General features: G+C 45.0%; 1 protein-coding gene across 1 annotated transcript in view; it reads right to left on the bottom strand.

The window, feature by feature from the left end:
- The window catches only part of MYO10 (myosin X), a 223,371-nt gene that overhangs the window by 116,901 nt on the left and 89,207 nt on the right, over nt 1-17,263 (bottom strand). The window contains exon 3 of the mRNA XM_007448889.1: nt 6,267-6,425. Within this exon, the coding sequence (XP_007448951.1) occupies nt 6,267-6,425 (159 nt within the window). The remainder of the gene's footprint in view (nt 1-6,266; nt 6,426-17,263) is intronic.

Here is a 17,263-nt window from a genome sequence, read left to right as displayed (position 1 = left end):
CCCCCCCCCCCCCGCCAAGCCCATAATTGCAGCCGAGCCCCAAGGCTCCCTGCGGCCTCACCCTGATGTGTTTCCAGCCATTCCTTAGAGGCTGGGACAGGAGGCTCGCCCACGCAAATGACCCGCAGCAGGATGAACCTTATGACGGAGACGACGTGTTTCTGTTGCACTGGGCAGGAAACAAAACTGCCACACCACGGAGCCAGGTTGGCTGTTCCCCCACTGTGGACCCGGAGCTGACAGTCAGTACAACAGAAACCTCAGCTGCTCTGGTCCACGTGGTGCGTAGATGCTGGGCACAGAATCTGAAATGATCTGGGCTCCAGAGAATACAATGCAACAGGCATCCAGAAGCCAGCTCGTCTCTCCCACTCTTCTCTCCTGGCGGAGCTGCCAGCACTGCGCTCAGGGCCGTCAGGGCTAGACAAGGCTGGGCGTCATCACCGCCAGCCCTGTTACTTCACCTCCTCCGCCACACGTCTCTTATCTAACTTCCTCTCGCTCACCGCCATCTCTACCCTGGTCCAAAACCCTCATCTCTACACCTCTGAATTACTGCCACACCCTCCCAGCCAATCTACCCTCTATAGACTATACCACATCACTTCCCTATCAACCCTTCTAAATTTTTTCTCAGGGAAATTCTCTCTTCAAAAGCCTTTAACAAGGACAGTGTAGCCTCTTTACCACCAAGCCCAAATGCTGCTGCCTAGCTTTAAGTAAGGTAGGTTTTCTCGGCATGACTGACATCTTGGGCCAGATAACTCTTTGTGGTGGGGCCGTCCTGTGCACCTTGGGATGTTTAGCAGATGGCTGGCCTCCACCTACTAGGTACCATCAGCATCTCTACTACGGCAACCGGAAATGCCTCCAGAGAGTGCCAAATATCCCCTGGGGGTCACATCACCTGGTTGAGAACCACTGCTTTTAAAGCTGTCCTGACTCCAGCCTACCTATCCCACTAATTATTCGATGTTCCCCAACACACACCAGATTCCATCAGCAAAGGAACCTTCTCCCAGTTTAGTGAGGCCATCGCACCAAATGCACCCTCATCTCTCCACCTTCATGGATGGCGTCTCACCGGCCTTTCCTCCTGATCAACTCTCACCCCTCCTCTGCAGTATCATTACTGCCGCTCCCTCCACAGGGCTCTGCACGGCCAGCTCCGGCCTTCTCACCCACGTATTTGTTTCCTCTCCCCATCTCTTATCTCTGTGCGACACATTCTCTTCCTCTCCGAGCCTTTAGGGACTTGCAGGTGTGGGTACTTGTCCCCACCAGGCCTCATCAATGGTGGGAAGAGACACGGGACGGTGGGACTCACGGGACCCACTCCAAGCTGCCAGGAAGCTCACAGATAAGAGGCTCAGGGTGGAAGTCTGGGGTGGGGTCCCAGGTCGGGAGCTGAAGTGTTGAGCAGAGTTCTCATCTGGGAAGTCGCCAGAGGGTGAGAAAAGCTGATGAGGTGGAGTGTTAGACATGAGAGCCTGGCTTTCTAGGAAGGGAATCCAGTATTTAGGGCATGAGGCAGGGGCTCATGCAAGGCAAAGAGCAGAGCTGCTCTAACCCGGGTGTCAGAGCCAAACAGGACCAGCGGCAAGGCTGGAGTCATGGAGACCTACAGACACGGAGGTCTGCCCAGCCTCTGCCTGGAAGGAGCAGCGCCAAGTCCCAGGCAGGAACTCTCCAAATAAAGACCTGGTGGTATTAGATGAGAAAGATGGGGAGAGAGGTACAAAGGTCAGCAAAGTTCCTCAAGTGCTTTCACTTGCCATTTTATTGTAAAACAGCCCTGTCAGATGGGGGGTGGTGGTTATGATATCTGACCTTTAAAAAACTTTTCTTTACTTGCCATAGGAAAATTAAATGGTTACTACAGAGCCCAAGCGGAGGTGAGTAGAGAAAAGTGGGCTCAACTTTGGTTTGTCTACTGAGTGCTTTACCCCTTCATAGCTCTCCACCCACATTTGAACAGAGGACGCTAAAGGCTAGAAGAAATATTTTACTGGGGTCTGGTAGTGTCCTCAGACAACAAGGGTGGCCCTCAAGGAGAAAAGGAGTTAATGGTCCTTCTTAGCACAAAACAACAGACTCCTCTACCTGGAGATGGGTCTGCTTACCAGCAACCTGTGCTGTTCGGATCAGAAAGCCAACAAATAATGCAAGATCCAGGGTGGTCGGGGAGAGACCAGGAGTCCCTTGTCAATAGCAGGACTCAAAGGAGGGCGCCTACGGCAGGCAGAGTAGCGCACCACTCTCCGCCCCACCAAGATGTCCACCTAATTCCCGGAACCTGAGACTACGTGATGTTGCAGGCAAAGGGGCTCTGAAGATACATTCAAGTTGTAAGCTCTGAGACTGGGGATTATCCAGGTGAACCCAATCTAATTGCACGAATCTTTAAAACCTGAGAACCTTCCTTGGCTGCAGTCAGAGATGAGGAGAAAGGAGGAAGAGATTTGAAGCATGAGGACTAGATCCAGGGTTGCTGCCTTTGAATGTGAAGGAAGGGGGCCTCTAGCAACTCGGAATCAGCAGAAAGCCAGCAAGAAAATGAGGACCTCAGTCCTACAGCCACAAGGAGCTGAACTCTGCCAGCACCAGGTAAGAGCAGGAAACAGACCCTCCCCTAGGGGCTCCAGAAAGGAACACCATCGTGCCCACACCTGGATTTTAGTCTGGTGAGACCCCTTCAGACCGACCTACAGAACTGCAAGAAAATTCCTTTCTGTTAAGTTGGCACAGTTATGGTAACTTGTTAAGCCAGCAAAAGAAAACTAATACAGCACCTCTGTTGTAAGCCAAGTCATTTTTTCCCTCTTTTAAAGATATGGACAAGCATCACTCAGAGCTGGGATAAGATGTGAAAAGGCTGTGCTTTCCTCAAAGGTGGTGGTTTTGTCTCGATGGGGCAGAGTCTGGTAGGTACCAGCACCCACTGCAGACAGCTTCAGCAATGAAAATCGAGGTGGCTGCTGTATGGATAATAATACAATTATCTAGGTCCTGAACGGAAGGCATATAAGGGTATAATTAACTGAACTGAGCTGTAAACTGCATGTACAAAAAAATCCTGTGTTTTTCCCTCAAAGGGGAGGGAAAAGGTCTTCATCCCAGGAAAAAAGACCAAGATCCTATTCACGTGGTTTACTGGGCAGTTTAAACTGTCAGGTTTACAACATCATCATGGTGGGGCTGGGGAACAGACTTTTAAAAGGCTCTGCCTTTTAAGCCTCTTCAGTAGTTCTTTTCCTGCTAATTGACTTACTTTTTCTTGACTACTAAATGTGTAACAAGAACTTGCATCTAAAGACAGAAGAATATGAGTTCTGAAATATTCACCTGTAAAAGACAGGTAACAATAAAGAAAATTTAAATCTAGCTTCACCTTTATCATCAGCTATGTTATTTCTAATATGAATGGCATTTGTTTTACAAACATTTATCGCACCACTGCCAGGTGCCTTGCGCTGTCCTTGGCTCAAAAAAGACAACACAGGTCCTTGACCAACCGAGCATGGAAACCGCTGTGTAAACAAAGTTACAGGGCAGTGCCAAATACTTAATGCTAATAACGCAGGCACGGTACACGGTTCCCTGGACACCAGTAGAGGTGGAAAGGGGGAGGTTTCTGAGATGCAGACAGAGGGGAGTAAATGCACGTGTGTTCTGCGAGCACGTGCGCAGAATGGAATGCACAGCCATTTTTACATAAACGTGTATGAATGCTACCTTTTCTGAAGAACATGTGGAAAGTGCTGTAATATATGGACTTAACGTAAGTGCAGCCAGTCAGAGGACTAGAACGCAACTGAATTTCTCTAGGCAGGGCTGTTTGAAGACATTTGGCAAACATTAGGTCAATCTGGCAAAAATGACACTTTTCCAATCTAAAAAGAAGGCAAATAAACATCCTTTCTTTAAAGCTGAGGAAAATTTCACGTTAAACCCACAAATATCTAATTCCTCCTCTTTCCCAATTCTCCTCTCCTGGTCTAAATAGATAAATTAGAGGAACCCCAATACTGAGAGGGCCTTGAGTCTCAGCACCTGCTAGCTATTTGAAAGGGTGATATCGCTGTTCATCATAATCACAGGCATACTGCCAAAATTAAACATTAACTCCCGAAGAACAAACATTTCTAAAACATTAAGGGTTTTTATAGTATTAAAATTTGGTGTTTTTTTAAAAAAAACTGCATGAATTTGAACGTGACTTGAAAAATAAACACCTATAAGCAGTTGCCCAGGTTACTATAAAGACTAACAGGCAGGTGGAAAAGAGAAAATCTGTAGGTCAATCATTCTTGACAAATTAAGTAATTTATGTACTTTAATGTCAAAAAGGGATTACTATAGAAGTGATTTTTAGGTATTACTTTTATAAGATAAGCACAGTCACACTTCATAACAATTAAGGGGAACATGTGCACGACTGCCTTTTATACAAGGACATGCCTCCAATCAAAATAGCAATCCCACAAATAAGATGGGTTCCCTCGAACCCAAATATCCCCCTAGGTGGAACCTTCATACACTGGGTTTTTTTGGTTTTGTTTTATTTATTTATTTATTTTTGGCTGTGCTGGGTCTTCGTTGCTGCTAGCGGGCCCTCTCCAGCTGCGTTGAGCAGGCGTCACTCCTCACCGCTGTGCGTGGGCTTCTCATTGCGGTGGCTTCTCTTGCTGCGGAGCACAGGCTCTAGGCACGCGGGCCTCAGTAGTTGTGGCTCGCAGTCTCTATAGCGCAGGCTTAGCAGTCGTGGCACACGGGCCCAGCTGCTCCGTGGCATGTGGGATCCTCCCAGACCAGGGCTCGAACCCGTGTCCCCTGCATTGGCAGGCAGATTCTTAACCACTGCGCCACCAGGGAAGCCCGGAACCTTCATACATTGTTGATGGGAATGTAAATTGGTGCAGCCACTGTGGAAAACAGTATGGTGGGTTCTCAAAAAAAAAAAAAAAAAAACTAAAAATAGAACTTCCACATGACCCAGCAATTCCACTCCTGGGTATATAATCCCAAAAAAACAAGAACACTAATTTGAAAAGATACATGCACCCCAATGTTCACAGCATAATTTACAACTGCCAAGATATGGAGGCAACCTAAGTGTCCATCAACAGATGAATGGATAAAGAGGATGTGGTACATACATACATACAATGGAATACTACTCAGCCATAAAAAAAGAATGAAATTTTACCATTTGCGCCAAGATATGGAGGCAACCTAAGTGTCCATCAACAGATGAATGGATAAAGAGGATGTGGTACATACATACATACAATGGAATACTACTCAGCCATAAAAAAGAATGAAATTTTACCATTTGTGGCATGGATGGATGGACTTGGAAGGCATTATGCTAAGTGAAATAAGACAGAGAAAGACAAATACTATATGATATCACTTATATGTGGAATCTAAAAAATACGACAACCTAGTGAATATAACATAAAAGAAGCAGACTCACAGATATAGAGCACTAGTGGTTACCAGTGAGGAGGGGGTAAGAGGCAATATAGGGGTGGGGGGAGTGGGAGGTACAAACTATTGGGTGTAAGGTAGGCTCAAGGATGTACTGTACAACACGGGGAACACAGCCAATATTTTGTGATAACTGTAAATGGAAAGTAACCTTTAAAAACTGTATAAAAATAATAAATAAATATCCCCCTAGGTGGGCTCCAGAGCCAGAAAAAAGAAGTGAAAATCCATAAAAGGAGAAAAATCAAGAAAATGAGAAAAAAAGCTTGAGCTCTGCTTGTTTGCAAAGCCACATTTTCCCCCAGCCCTTAATTGAGGAAGTCAAACCAGTCTGCGTGACTTCTTTATGAAACAGAACACTTACGAGGAGAATGCACTCACAAGAAGAAGGGGGTCACATTACCCTTCGACATAAAGTTATCCCCCTCATAAAATCAAGGCAATCAACATGAGAACATGATTTATGGATCCAGTCTTTAATTTGGCAAAACACCTGAAAACATAATTTTACTTAGATTAACTAGAGGTTCTCTAAAGGAAATACTCCCTGAAGACAAAAATAAACATTGACTCAAACTGGAGGGATTTGGGTAACTTCCCTGGTGGTCCAGTGGTTAAGACTCCACGCTGCCACTGCAGGGGGTGTGGGCTCGATCCCTGGTCGGGGAACTGGGGGAACTGAGATCCCGCATGCCGCACTGCAGGACCAAAATAAAAAAAAAAAAAAACCCGAACTGGAGGGATTTTTTTAAGGACACGAAAGTGGAACTTACATAGATTTGGTTTCTCTTGTAGCGCTGGTACAGGTTATGCATGATGGCACCCCCGTGGAGCTCGGTCAAGGTGGCCATGTCATCCACGCCCTGCTCATCCATGGGGTCCATAGCCATCACCTTCTGGTGTGTAATTGTGCTCTGCTTGTATGTGAAGACCTGGTGGGGGGGGAAGGAATTCAACGGTTTAGTTATCAGCGATGAACAGTTTCCATGACGTTTCCCCAACTTACAATACGACCTCAGTACAGTACCAGCAAAAAGATCCAGAATCCACCAGCAAAAAACAGACCAGAGAACTCTTTCACTTCCTTTATGCCACCTACCTACTTTTAAAGGTAGCAGTTATTTTGAAAATTGACATTAGATGTTCCTAAAAGACATGAATAGTTCAAGTACTAAACATCCTTTGGGAATCACAGAAATGCTAAATTTTCAGTTCACTTTTGTACCACTGACATAAAGCAGTAACAGTTAAGAAGCTGGCTGACCAAGCTTTCAGAAAGTAATTTGATTTCACTATATAATATATTCAAAGGACCATGTGCTATATTTCAAAGATTCTTAATAAAGTCCTTCAATTTAAGTGTTACATAAATTCACCATATAGTCTGTACATGTGTTCAGACATTGAAACACATCTCCTCAGGAATGTCTGAAAAATATCCTTGGACATGATCCCCTCTCAACTGAGATATACAGCATTCACGTGATCTTTAGGCAAAACAAATCCTCTCAAATGTAAAATACAATCGGTTTGCCTGCTTGACAGCCTGTCTTCCTTTAAATTCCAGACACCAGTGGTGAGTGCTGCATACGTGGCGTAGCGTGTACACAAGACAACTCTTAATACTGTAGGACAGATCACAGAATGTGCATGTATTTCTAAAATCTACACAGGGCTCTTTTATCACCACTGGTTGGGTCGAGGATTAATCACATCCAGTCAGCTCCATCCACTGACCAGTTTGACCAGTTTTACAAACTCCTGTACATAAAACAATCATTCAGTGATGGAGGTTACCTCCTATTTATTCATTGTATACTTTCACTATATTCATCCTTGAAATACAAACACCAAGATGTAAAAGCAAGATGTAAATAACACGAAAAATGCAGTCTTCATAAGCACACGTGCTCACGTGTCCACATACACACAACTTTTTCGAATACTATCTGCAGGTCGGGGAGCTCTATTTTAAAATATCAACCAGTTGCCTTCATGGCAACAAACGGTATGTTACTGAAAAAGGGAATGACACACTAAGAAAGGCAGAAGTGCCAACCCAATGGTTTCCATAAGCCACAAAAAGTGGCATGTTTTATTTTTCCAGAGAAAAATGAAAACATCAGCCGTGGCGTTTCTGCCACATGAACCACAAGAGTCAGTCAAAACCAGTCCTGAGAAACTGCTTGAGGCCAGGGCAGACCCCAGACATCTCTTCTGAGGCCCAGCCACTTTCCCCAGCTGCCTCCTGGGCCCAGACATCCACCAGGAGATGTGTGGTTCCCGCCTCCTGGCAAGGGGGCCACTGTGCCACATAAGCGCCCCACAGGGTAGGACAGCCCTGTGGCCACTGAGGGAGTGCGTGCAACGTGGGCTGTGCCACAGCCAGGATAACCAGGTATTAAAGAAAAATGCGCAGGAAATTCCAGAGTGTAGGAACACTTAGGACACCAGCCCTTCACTTTAACTCATCAACACCATGGAAGAAAATTAAAGAAACAGATTTAGGCTGAGAGTAGCCTGGAAACTGCCAGAGGTGAACGGCTGAAACTCTCTGCCCTTCCCCAGCTCACTCTATGCCTATGGGGCCAATCCGGGCAGCTTTTCCGGAAACACTACAACTGAGCAGTGTACTTGGGTTTTTCCCCTACGGTGACGGTGAGGCTAGCCCATGGCCAGCTGAGGGCTGCAGAGTAGTGTCGTGTCACCCTCTGCACTCAGCACCAGGGGGACCTCCTCACCCTGCCGTCTCGGCACTCCTGCCAACACGAGGGCAAGGCAGTTCCACAAGTTCCCCAGGACAATTTTCTTGTAGGGACGACAGGGCACCAGCACGACTACCTCCTGCTCAAGCCCCTGCAGACTCACCACATCAGCAAGTCCTTCCCATCATGACCCCTTTTCCTACTCACCGTCTCTGAGTATACTGAGAATTCCAGAATTGGAGGACAGAAATAATTTAGAATATTACAATTGTCTGTATTTCTAGTGATTCTGCTTTTTGGAAATAACCATACACACCCTACAACTGCCATTAAAGATTTATATAATGACTAAATACTTATATCATATGTAAACATTTCACTGTCTTTCTTTTTTTTTTTTTTTTTTTTTTTTTTTTTTTTTTTTTGCTGTATGCGGGCCTCTCACTGTTGTGACATCTCGCGTCGCGGAGCACAGGCCCCAGACACGCAGGCTCAGCGGCCATGGCTCACGGGCCCAGCCGCTCCACGGCACGTGGGATCTTCCCAGACTGGGGCACGAACCCGTGTCCCCTGCATCGGCAGGCGGACTCTCAACCGCTGAGCCACCAGGGAAGCCCTCATTGTCTTTTTTAACGCTCTGGGAACAGCAAGGCAATGCATGAGTCCAAGTAAGCAGCTCAGAGCTGGGCACCTGGTCTCTGCAAAAATGGCTAAAACTGTAAATAGAATGTACCTTTGTACATTCGACTTCCTCGTATGTTTCTAGGCACACACAGATGTGGGCACATGGCCATTCCAGGAGTGGGAAAATCAAGAGAACTAGCGTTATTCCTTCTCCTGACCTCAGGGAGACAGAATCATGACGGAAGATAACAGTTACGAAAACAAGAGGCTGGGAACAGAAAAGATAGAACCATCATGCCAAGACAGAGGCCTGCAGCTGCTCGAAACAGTGATTATTTCAAAGAAAAATGGGATAGTAGAGAAAATGTATTTGTGAAGGAAAGGCAGGGAGAACCATCATCCATTCAGTGACGGGTTAATATTTGTAAAGATTTTACAGTGGTGCCTGGCACATTGATAAGTGTCCGATAAATTAACAAAGAAAATCCATACATTCAAGCAAATATTTACTGGTATGTTCTAAGCATCGGGAATACAGCTTACATTCCAGTAAAGGGAAGGAAAAAACAGAAATGGACAAGTAAATATATAGCATCGTGCAGATAGTAATGAATATCTATGAAGACATAAATGAGTGTAAGGTGATTAAGCACCCAGAGGGGTTACTTTATGTTAAGGGTTTGAGGATACCTCACTGATCACGTAACATCAAATTAGGAACACTAAGGAAGTAAGGGATGCAGACAGCCCCCTGCATTCACTGTGTTAAAGCATATTGGTTGAATAAACACCTAATTTGGAAATATTTCAAAGGATTAATAAGACTCACAATCTTATTCAAGAATTTTTCAGGAGAGCCCCCCAAACTACCAACAGTCATTCCTAGGCAACAACGAACAGCGTACTAGCTGCACAAGATAATCCCCAAACAGCAAAAAAGAAAATTCTAGGTTTAAAGAATAGAATTCTTTTTACAGGAAATTTCTGGAAACGAACAACAGCCAAAACACAATAACAAAATGAATTCCTCAAAACCCAACTCAAAATAAACTGAGCAACTTTGATGGGGCATATACTAGAAGAAAGGTGGTATGGTTAGGAAAAGGAACAAAATATAGACGATTAATAGACAGGAAATCAATTTAGAAAAAATGGGGCCTCAGAACAAATAGCTGCTGTTATAGAAATACAAGCCACTGGTCACAAGACAGACTGGATTAAGTGTGGCAGCAGAACAAAGGCCACCAATCAACATGATTGGAAAAACAACTGAGAGAAGGTCTGCCCAATGCTGCGTCCACTTCTGTATGAAAAAATGAAAAGGCATGAAGTCAATTAATTAGATTTAAAAAACAGCTGAGCCATTATCAATCTCCTTTTATTTTATTTTTTATTTTTTTTTGCGGTACGCGGGCCTCTCACTGTTGTGGCCTCTCCCGTTGCGGAGCACAGGCTCCGGACGCGCAGGCTCAGCGGCCATGGCTCACGGGCCCAGCCGCTCCGCGGCATGTGGGATCTTCCCGGACCGGGGCACGAACCCGTGTCCCCTGCATCGGCAGGCAGACTCTCAACCACTGCGCCACCAGGGAAGCCCTCCCCTTTTATTTTAATCTTAGGATAGTACAAATATGGCAGGAAACCCCTATCACGCTCACATGAGAGTTTTTATTGTCTATAGTGATACACACAGATTTCCCGTATTACAATTCATTAGGAACCCCCAGCCATAAAAATGTAACTTTTCTGATTAAAGAGAAAGAAAAAAAAAAAAACCCAAAAAACCCTCATCATGTCCTCTCCTGATGGACGGATGGGATAGAGGGTGTTCTCAATCTGGGCAACTTCATCTCCCGTGAGCCTGGCGTTTTTTCTAGAGCAGTTCTCAACTTTGCCCCCCAGGGCGCAGTTGGCAAGTTTTGTGAACATTTTTGGTTGTCACAACTGTGGGGGAGGGGAAAGGATGCTGGCATCCAGTCAGTAAAGGCCAGGAATGCTGCTATAAACATCAAAGAATTATCCAGCCCAAATGTCAGGAAGCCAAGGTGGAGATACCCCAGTCTAGGAATGCCCTGGTATGCCATCCAACCAGATGTCTAGGTACACACCAGGAAAAATTGATGAGTCAGCCAATGCCACAAGCAAAGTCTTTCATAAAATAAAGACAAATCTTTTGGAAACAATTTTAAAAATAAAAACATTTAATAGAGGTAAATCAAAGGTCAGCACGACAATATTATATAATTTAGTTTTTGATTCATATTTGACCCAAGTTAGGAAGGGTGATGGTGATAAAGATGATGATGGTTACTAGGCAATGGGGTTTGCTTATATTTTTTATTATTTTCTTCTTTCTTACATTTTTATTGGAGTATAGTTGATTTACAATGCTATATTAGTTTCAGGTGTATAGCAAAGTAAATCTGTTATACATATACATATATCCACTCTTTTTTAGATTCTTTTCCCGTATAGGCCATTACAGAGTACTGAGTAGAGTTCCCTGTGCTACACACTAGGTTCTTATCAGTTATTTATTCTATACATAGCAGTGTGTATATGTCAATCCCAATCCTCCAATTTACCCCTCCTCCCCTTACCCTCTGGTAACCGTAAGTTTATTTTCTACATCTGCAACTCTATTTCTGTTTTGTAGAGTTACAGATGTTATTATTTTCTAATTGTACTACATTATAGTCAGACAATATGGTCCACACTATTTCCACCTCTGTCTCCCTGACCCAGGGTTCTTGTACCTGCTGTTCTGGGCCACTGACATCCCATTACTCTCCACCTGGACGCCTCCGCCCAAACGTTACCCTCTCAGAAGGCACCAGGGGTCTTGTCTGAAGGACACCCTGCCACCTTCCTCCTTATTCTATCACATGTGCTGTCTTCATAGCGCCTATGACAGTTTGTAGTCACTCATCTAACCTATTACCTTCCTCGTTTCAAAACCATCGCCCCACCAACTCTGAGACCTCTGGTCAGTATCCTTCAACTCTTTGGACCACAACCTACCGAGGAAAATGTGTTTTACACTGTAAACTACCATACGCAGAGTTTCATACAAGTTTCGTAAGACACCATAATGTTTGGTGCATCCCAATATTTTCTGTTTCTTTTAAATGTCAGCTGTGACCCTCTGAACTGACTTCACACCTCACTATCGTGAAAACTCGGTTTGAAAACTCTACAAAGGCAGGAAACACGCCTATCTTGTTCCTCAGTGCCCAGCCTTGGCCCATGATACAGACTCAATAAATTCTGAATAAAAGATCCTGGCCTTCAAAATGGGTATACACACAAGGAGAGGCAGAGTCGGGTAATGACCAAAACATGGCCTTGGAGTCAGACCTGGCTGGACTCCGTTCTCCTAGATCTATGCTTTTATAGCTCAGGAACAATAAGCCAGACACTTAACTTCCCTGGCCCATGATTTTCCCCACTAATAAAGAAAAATGATGATAATAATCCTTACTCACAGAATTACTGTGAAAGCTACAGAACATAATGTAAGTAAAAGTCACAGCAACTGGCACCAATGAGGGCTTAGTAAAAGGGAGCAACTCCTATAAGGGGGTCATGGTGCAAGGAACAACGCAGAACATTCTCTAAGCAAAGAATCCAGAGTCTTAGAGACAGAGGGACCCCTACTCTTCAGACAAGGGCCTGAACACCAGCTGTGAGGGGCGGGAGAGGGCGGGCAGGGGGAGCGGCTCATTCAGTTCTACGTTCTTTACGATGATCTTGACCGGCACGGTATCTGCTGAAAACTATTTGACACAATGCTTTCTTCTTCCATTTTAATCCCTTTGCACAAACCTGGCTGGCCTTGTTTAGATTTTCTCCAGAACTCCACATTGTTTCAGGGCAGAGGACTCTCTTAATTTTCTTTCCATCTTTCTTTCATTTATTGGCTCATGAATTAAAGCGTGATCGACGAGAAAGGATAAGACCTTTGCCTCCTGACGTGTGGCCAAAGTGAGCGATCATGTAAACCCAAAACAAGCTTCCTCCTGTCAAGCTTCACGGACTCCAACCCTCATTGGCTATAATCTTAGGACCGGCTGCAGAAGGAAGCCACCTACTACACTGAAACTCTGCCTTGGCCTGTTTTGCTGCTGCCCCAGCAGACTGGAGAAAGTATCTGGAACACAAAAATGTGAAGTCCACTAGAAATTTCCATTAGAATCTAATCAAAGGCAAAATGCTACATGTGTACTCTCCTAGTGTGTGTATGTGTGTGGGAGGGGGGAATGGCACCAGTGCTTTGCTTTCAGCTCAAATTTGTCATCTTAATTACATGGTACAGGGGCGTAAAATGATCATTATATAAATAAAGATTCTGTGACGTTAACCTCCCCCTTGAGTTTGGGAGATAACTGACTTCTAATTATAGATAAAACAAAGATTATTTTCCTTTTCAGAGACTCAAACGGGTTGTGAGATTAAGTCATTTAAATTGTCAGTGGGTTTTCAATGCCCAGTATGGCGCAGTGCATGACATTCGGGTATAAAACCAAAATAGCAAAGAGGGGTGGACAGAGGGCACTGATACTCACTGAGTACTGGCTGCATGCGTCAGGCACATTTGATCCTCAGCAGGGGAGGAAACACCACTGCTCATTTCTTAAAGAATCAATTCAAGAAGATTCAGAGAAGTTAGGAAACCTACCGCATAGCACACAGCACAGCTAGCATTCAATTCCTTGGGATCATGGAAAAAGTGCATCCCACCTTAGGGGGATGCTATGTCAGAGGCAGCCTTTTGAATTGCAGCTCTGCCACTAACTGGCTGGCAATCCCTGGCACGTTCAATGGAGTCAATGGTTAAGAACCCTGGCCCTTTGAAGGAGAGCAGGAGTGGAGAGGGGAGGGGAAAGCACACTGTGCACCGCCCTCGCAGTGTGCTGGGTTTAATCCCTCACTTATTCTGTGATTTTTCATTTATTTACTCTGTCCAGCTCCCTCGGTCATTTGTGCCAGGCTGTGAGCTGGAGCCCAGGAATACAATGATGAATTAAATGGCCTCCTTCAAATAGCTTACTGACCAACGAGGGATCAGAAAGATAAACAGGCAATCCTAACCACACGGTGGGGTCTGTCACAGAGGAAAGTCCCAGGGTCAGATGGGAACTGGCCACGTGGGACAGACCACAGCCAGGCAAGAGCCGATACAAAGCTGAGACACAGCACAGGGCATCCGCGTAGCAGAGGGCGGCTGAGGCGGGGGCTCTGTGCACAGCAGTGGCACTTGGTCTCGGACCTAAGGGACCGAGGGCTACGTAAGCAGCTAAGGGGGGCAGACACTTGTACCTATGCATCATCACGGACAAGTCAGTACCAAATGTGACACTGAGACTGCTGTTCGAGAGACGAGATTAAAGAACAATCTCACTACAAAATGCAATTCAAGGAGGCCAACTTTCTAGAAACTCCACGTGAAAGCAGTGTCTGAATCACCACCGGGAGCGATCGCTACACACACTGCCATCCCCCAAATGGAGGGGAGGGTGTCTTCCTGCTTTCACCTGCACAAATACCACCACCAAAAGCGTCAGCGGTGATACGTCCAACCCAACAAAGTCAGGAGGCTCCGGCTAACAGTCACTAACGGTCAGTCTTAACCACTGAGCCTGAACTCTCCGAGGACACTGCAGAGTGTGCAGGCAGATGGAGAGGATCAAGGGTCCAAGAAGCCTAAGACACCCCGGAAGCTAACCTGTGGATGGAGCATCTGCCCACAGACCCGCAGAGCCTTGCTACACCACCAGCAGTGCGAAAAGCAGCTCGCTCACTTGTACCATCCCCAAATGAAGGCCCAGACGATACACTGGCCCTGACCCCTCCTTGGCGAACCGCAAAGAAAAAAGTTAACGGTCATAGTGAGCTGGCATGGTTGGAAGGAATGACTAATACACAAACACGCACACACAAAAGAACATCCTAGAGTATCTGCATATTAGGGAAAATAAGATCTCAAATCGGCACTTATGCACATTAGGAATTGTGATTTTATAGAAGAATTATGTACAGATTTATTTCATTTATTTATTTATTGGCCACACCATGCAGCATGTGGGATCTTAGTGCCCCGACCAGGGATCGAACCCGTGCCCCCTGCACTGACAGCGCAGAGTCTGAACCACTGGGCCGCCAGGGAAGTCCCTGTACAGATTTCTTTTAAATACTAAACTCTATTACTTTTTTTTTTCCATAAGAGAAAAGTTTAGGAAAATCTTCTGTGCAAAGAAAAATCACGCTTGTTCCAGCTGTGCTAGGTTATGTCTTCTAAAGCTTTCTCGTTGTTGCCACCACCAGGCGGGCCCAACCTACCCCGAAAAGGACGGTCTTCACGTTCCTCAAGCTAGTCTTTCCACGCTGAATTCAGTGTTAAGAAAAGATCACTATTTTCTAATGTGTTTTCATGATAGAGGTATACTAAGGTAAATTTATGATGAAATTATACTGTGCACACGTACGGTATAATCCTAGGTTTATTTTTTTAAACACACACAAGGGCAAGCACAGAGGCATACACATACCCACACACACACACCAGCAACTGTACTCTTGGGCATTTGTTCTGAATAAATGAAAGCTTACGTCGGCACAAGAAATTTACACGTGAATGTTCAGAGCAGCTTTATCTGTAACAGGCAAAAGCTGAAAAAGCCAATCCCAGTTTACATGTTGTATGATTCCATTTATACAGCATTCTTGAAATGAGCCAATTAGGGCAAATGAAGGCCAGATTGATGTGGCTGGAGGCTAAGACGGGTGGGTGGGGCGTGGGGTAGCCTGCTGGATCCTTGTACTGATGGAAAGGTTCTGTAACTCAGCTATCTGATACCCTGGTTGCGATACTGTGGTCCAGTTTTGCAAGCTGTTATCATCGAGGGAAACCAGGTAAAAGGGTAACATGGGATCTGTCTTAACGAGTGCTTACAAACGCACGTGGATCTACAGTGGTCTCAAAACAAAAAGCTTAATTAAAAAAAGTTTTAAAATACATGCAAAAAGTCTAGAAGAAAATATATCAGAACTCCAATAATGGGTCACAAGCTTGTAGGTGTTTTTTTTTGTACTTTTCTATGACTTTCCCTGTTTTCTAAAGTTTCTAAACATTTCTAGGCTTAAAGAGAAATCAGCCCCATCAAAATCATTATCAATGAACATATCTGGACACATATAACTAATTCAATGAATCTTTTAAAAATGAGTATTGTAGAACTGCTTTCAAAAGAGCAACAAAAACCAAAATGAAATAATCAACCTCCCCCAAGGGTCACCAGCTATTAGAAAGGGCTTTCCTAAGCCACCTATTTTACACATAGTAAGTTTCAGCCCAGAGAAACTCTACAAAGCAAGAAGCAGGGAAGGGAGGTAAGCCCAGGAACCCCAATTCTTGAGACAAATGGTTGACCAGCTCTCGCTTCTGAAGTTCCTTTACTTCTGTCCTAATGTCCTAGTCCTTGTTCTAATTCAAGTGCCCCTATCTGATCCCTTTTTCCCCAGTGACAAGTCCAGACCCCTAACTTGAACTCTGGTAAAGAATCTCCATTCCTGTAATTCCAAACCACCCTGATGTGTCAAAAGCACCTCAAAAAAACCCCAAAACAAAAACAGACCTCCTTCACGTCAGGAACGACACTCTCATTGCTGGCCTCCCAAGCGAGAAACCGAAGTCCACCTAAAATCCCTCCCCTTTGCTGGCCACCATGCCTACCTTCCAAGTCCTGGCAATTGATTGAGACCACTTGGATTCCATCGTCTCTCCACTCCCTCCTCCTGCCTCAGCTCTCACCACTCATGTTTCACCTGGACCCCAGTAACTGCTTCCTAACTAGTTTCTCTGCCTCCAGACTCCCGGGGTATGAATCCAGCGGTTCTCAATTTGGAGGCTAAGAAAAGTTTTGAGTTTGATTAAAAAGTTTGATTAAAAAAATGTTTTTGCTACTTTTAATGACAATTTTTCCAGGCATTGATAACTCAGAATGGAAAGAAACTTCCAGAGATGAAACTTTGTTTCTTTGGCCGGTGTTTCCCAAACTGGGATCGACTAGGACCTTGAAGGGGACGCCACTCAGGTCTGAACAGCATAGACTTGGATGGATTTGAACCCTACTCTGCTGTCGACTGGCCGAGCAAAATCTCAACTTGCTCCGGTGACTCTGCTTTCTCACCCTCAGCTGCACCAGCTACAAAACCAGGATAATAATAATACCGACATCTCATAGAGTGTTAGGGAGAAAAAGGAGTCAGACAACGCCCATAAAGGATTTGGTACAATTCTTGGTACTGAGTGAGCGACTCAGATATTTCCGTTGTTAGGTACTGTTACCGGTGATGTAATCTGATCGTGCCCTGATTGAAACTCTCTCACGGTTTGTTCCCAGTCACTTCCAGGATAAGCAATAATCTTAATGTGGTTTCCCTAC

The sequence above is a fragment of the Lipotes vexillifer genome, unplaced genomic scaffold (genome assembly GCF_000442215.2).
Source record: "Lipotes vexillifer unplaced genomic scaffold, Lipotes_vexillifer_v1.1 scaffold778, whole genome shotgun sequence".
Lineage (NCBI taxonomy): Eukaryota > Metazoa > Chordata > Mammalia > Artiodactyla > Lipotidae > Lipotes > Lipotes vexillifer.
This window is presented reverse-complemented; position numbering and strand designations above follow the sequence as displayed.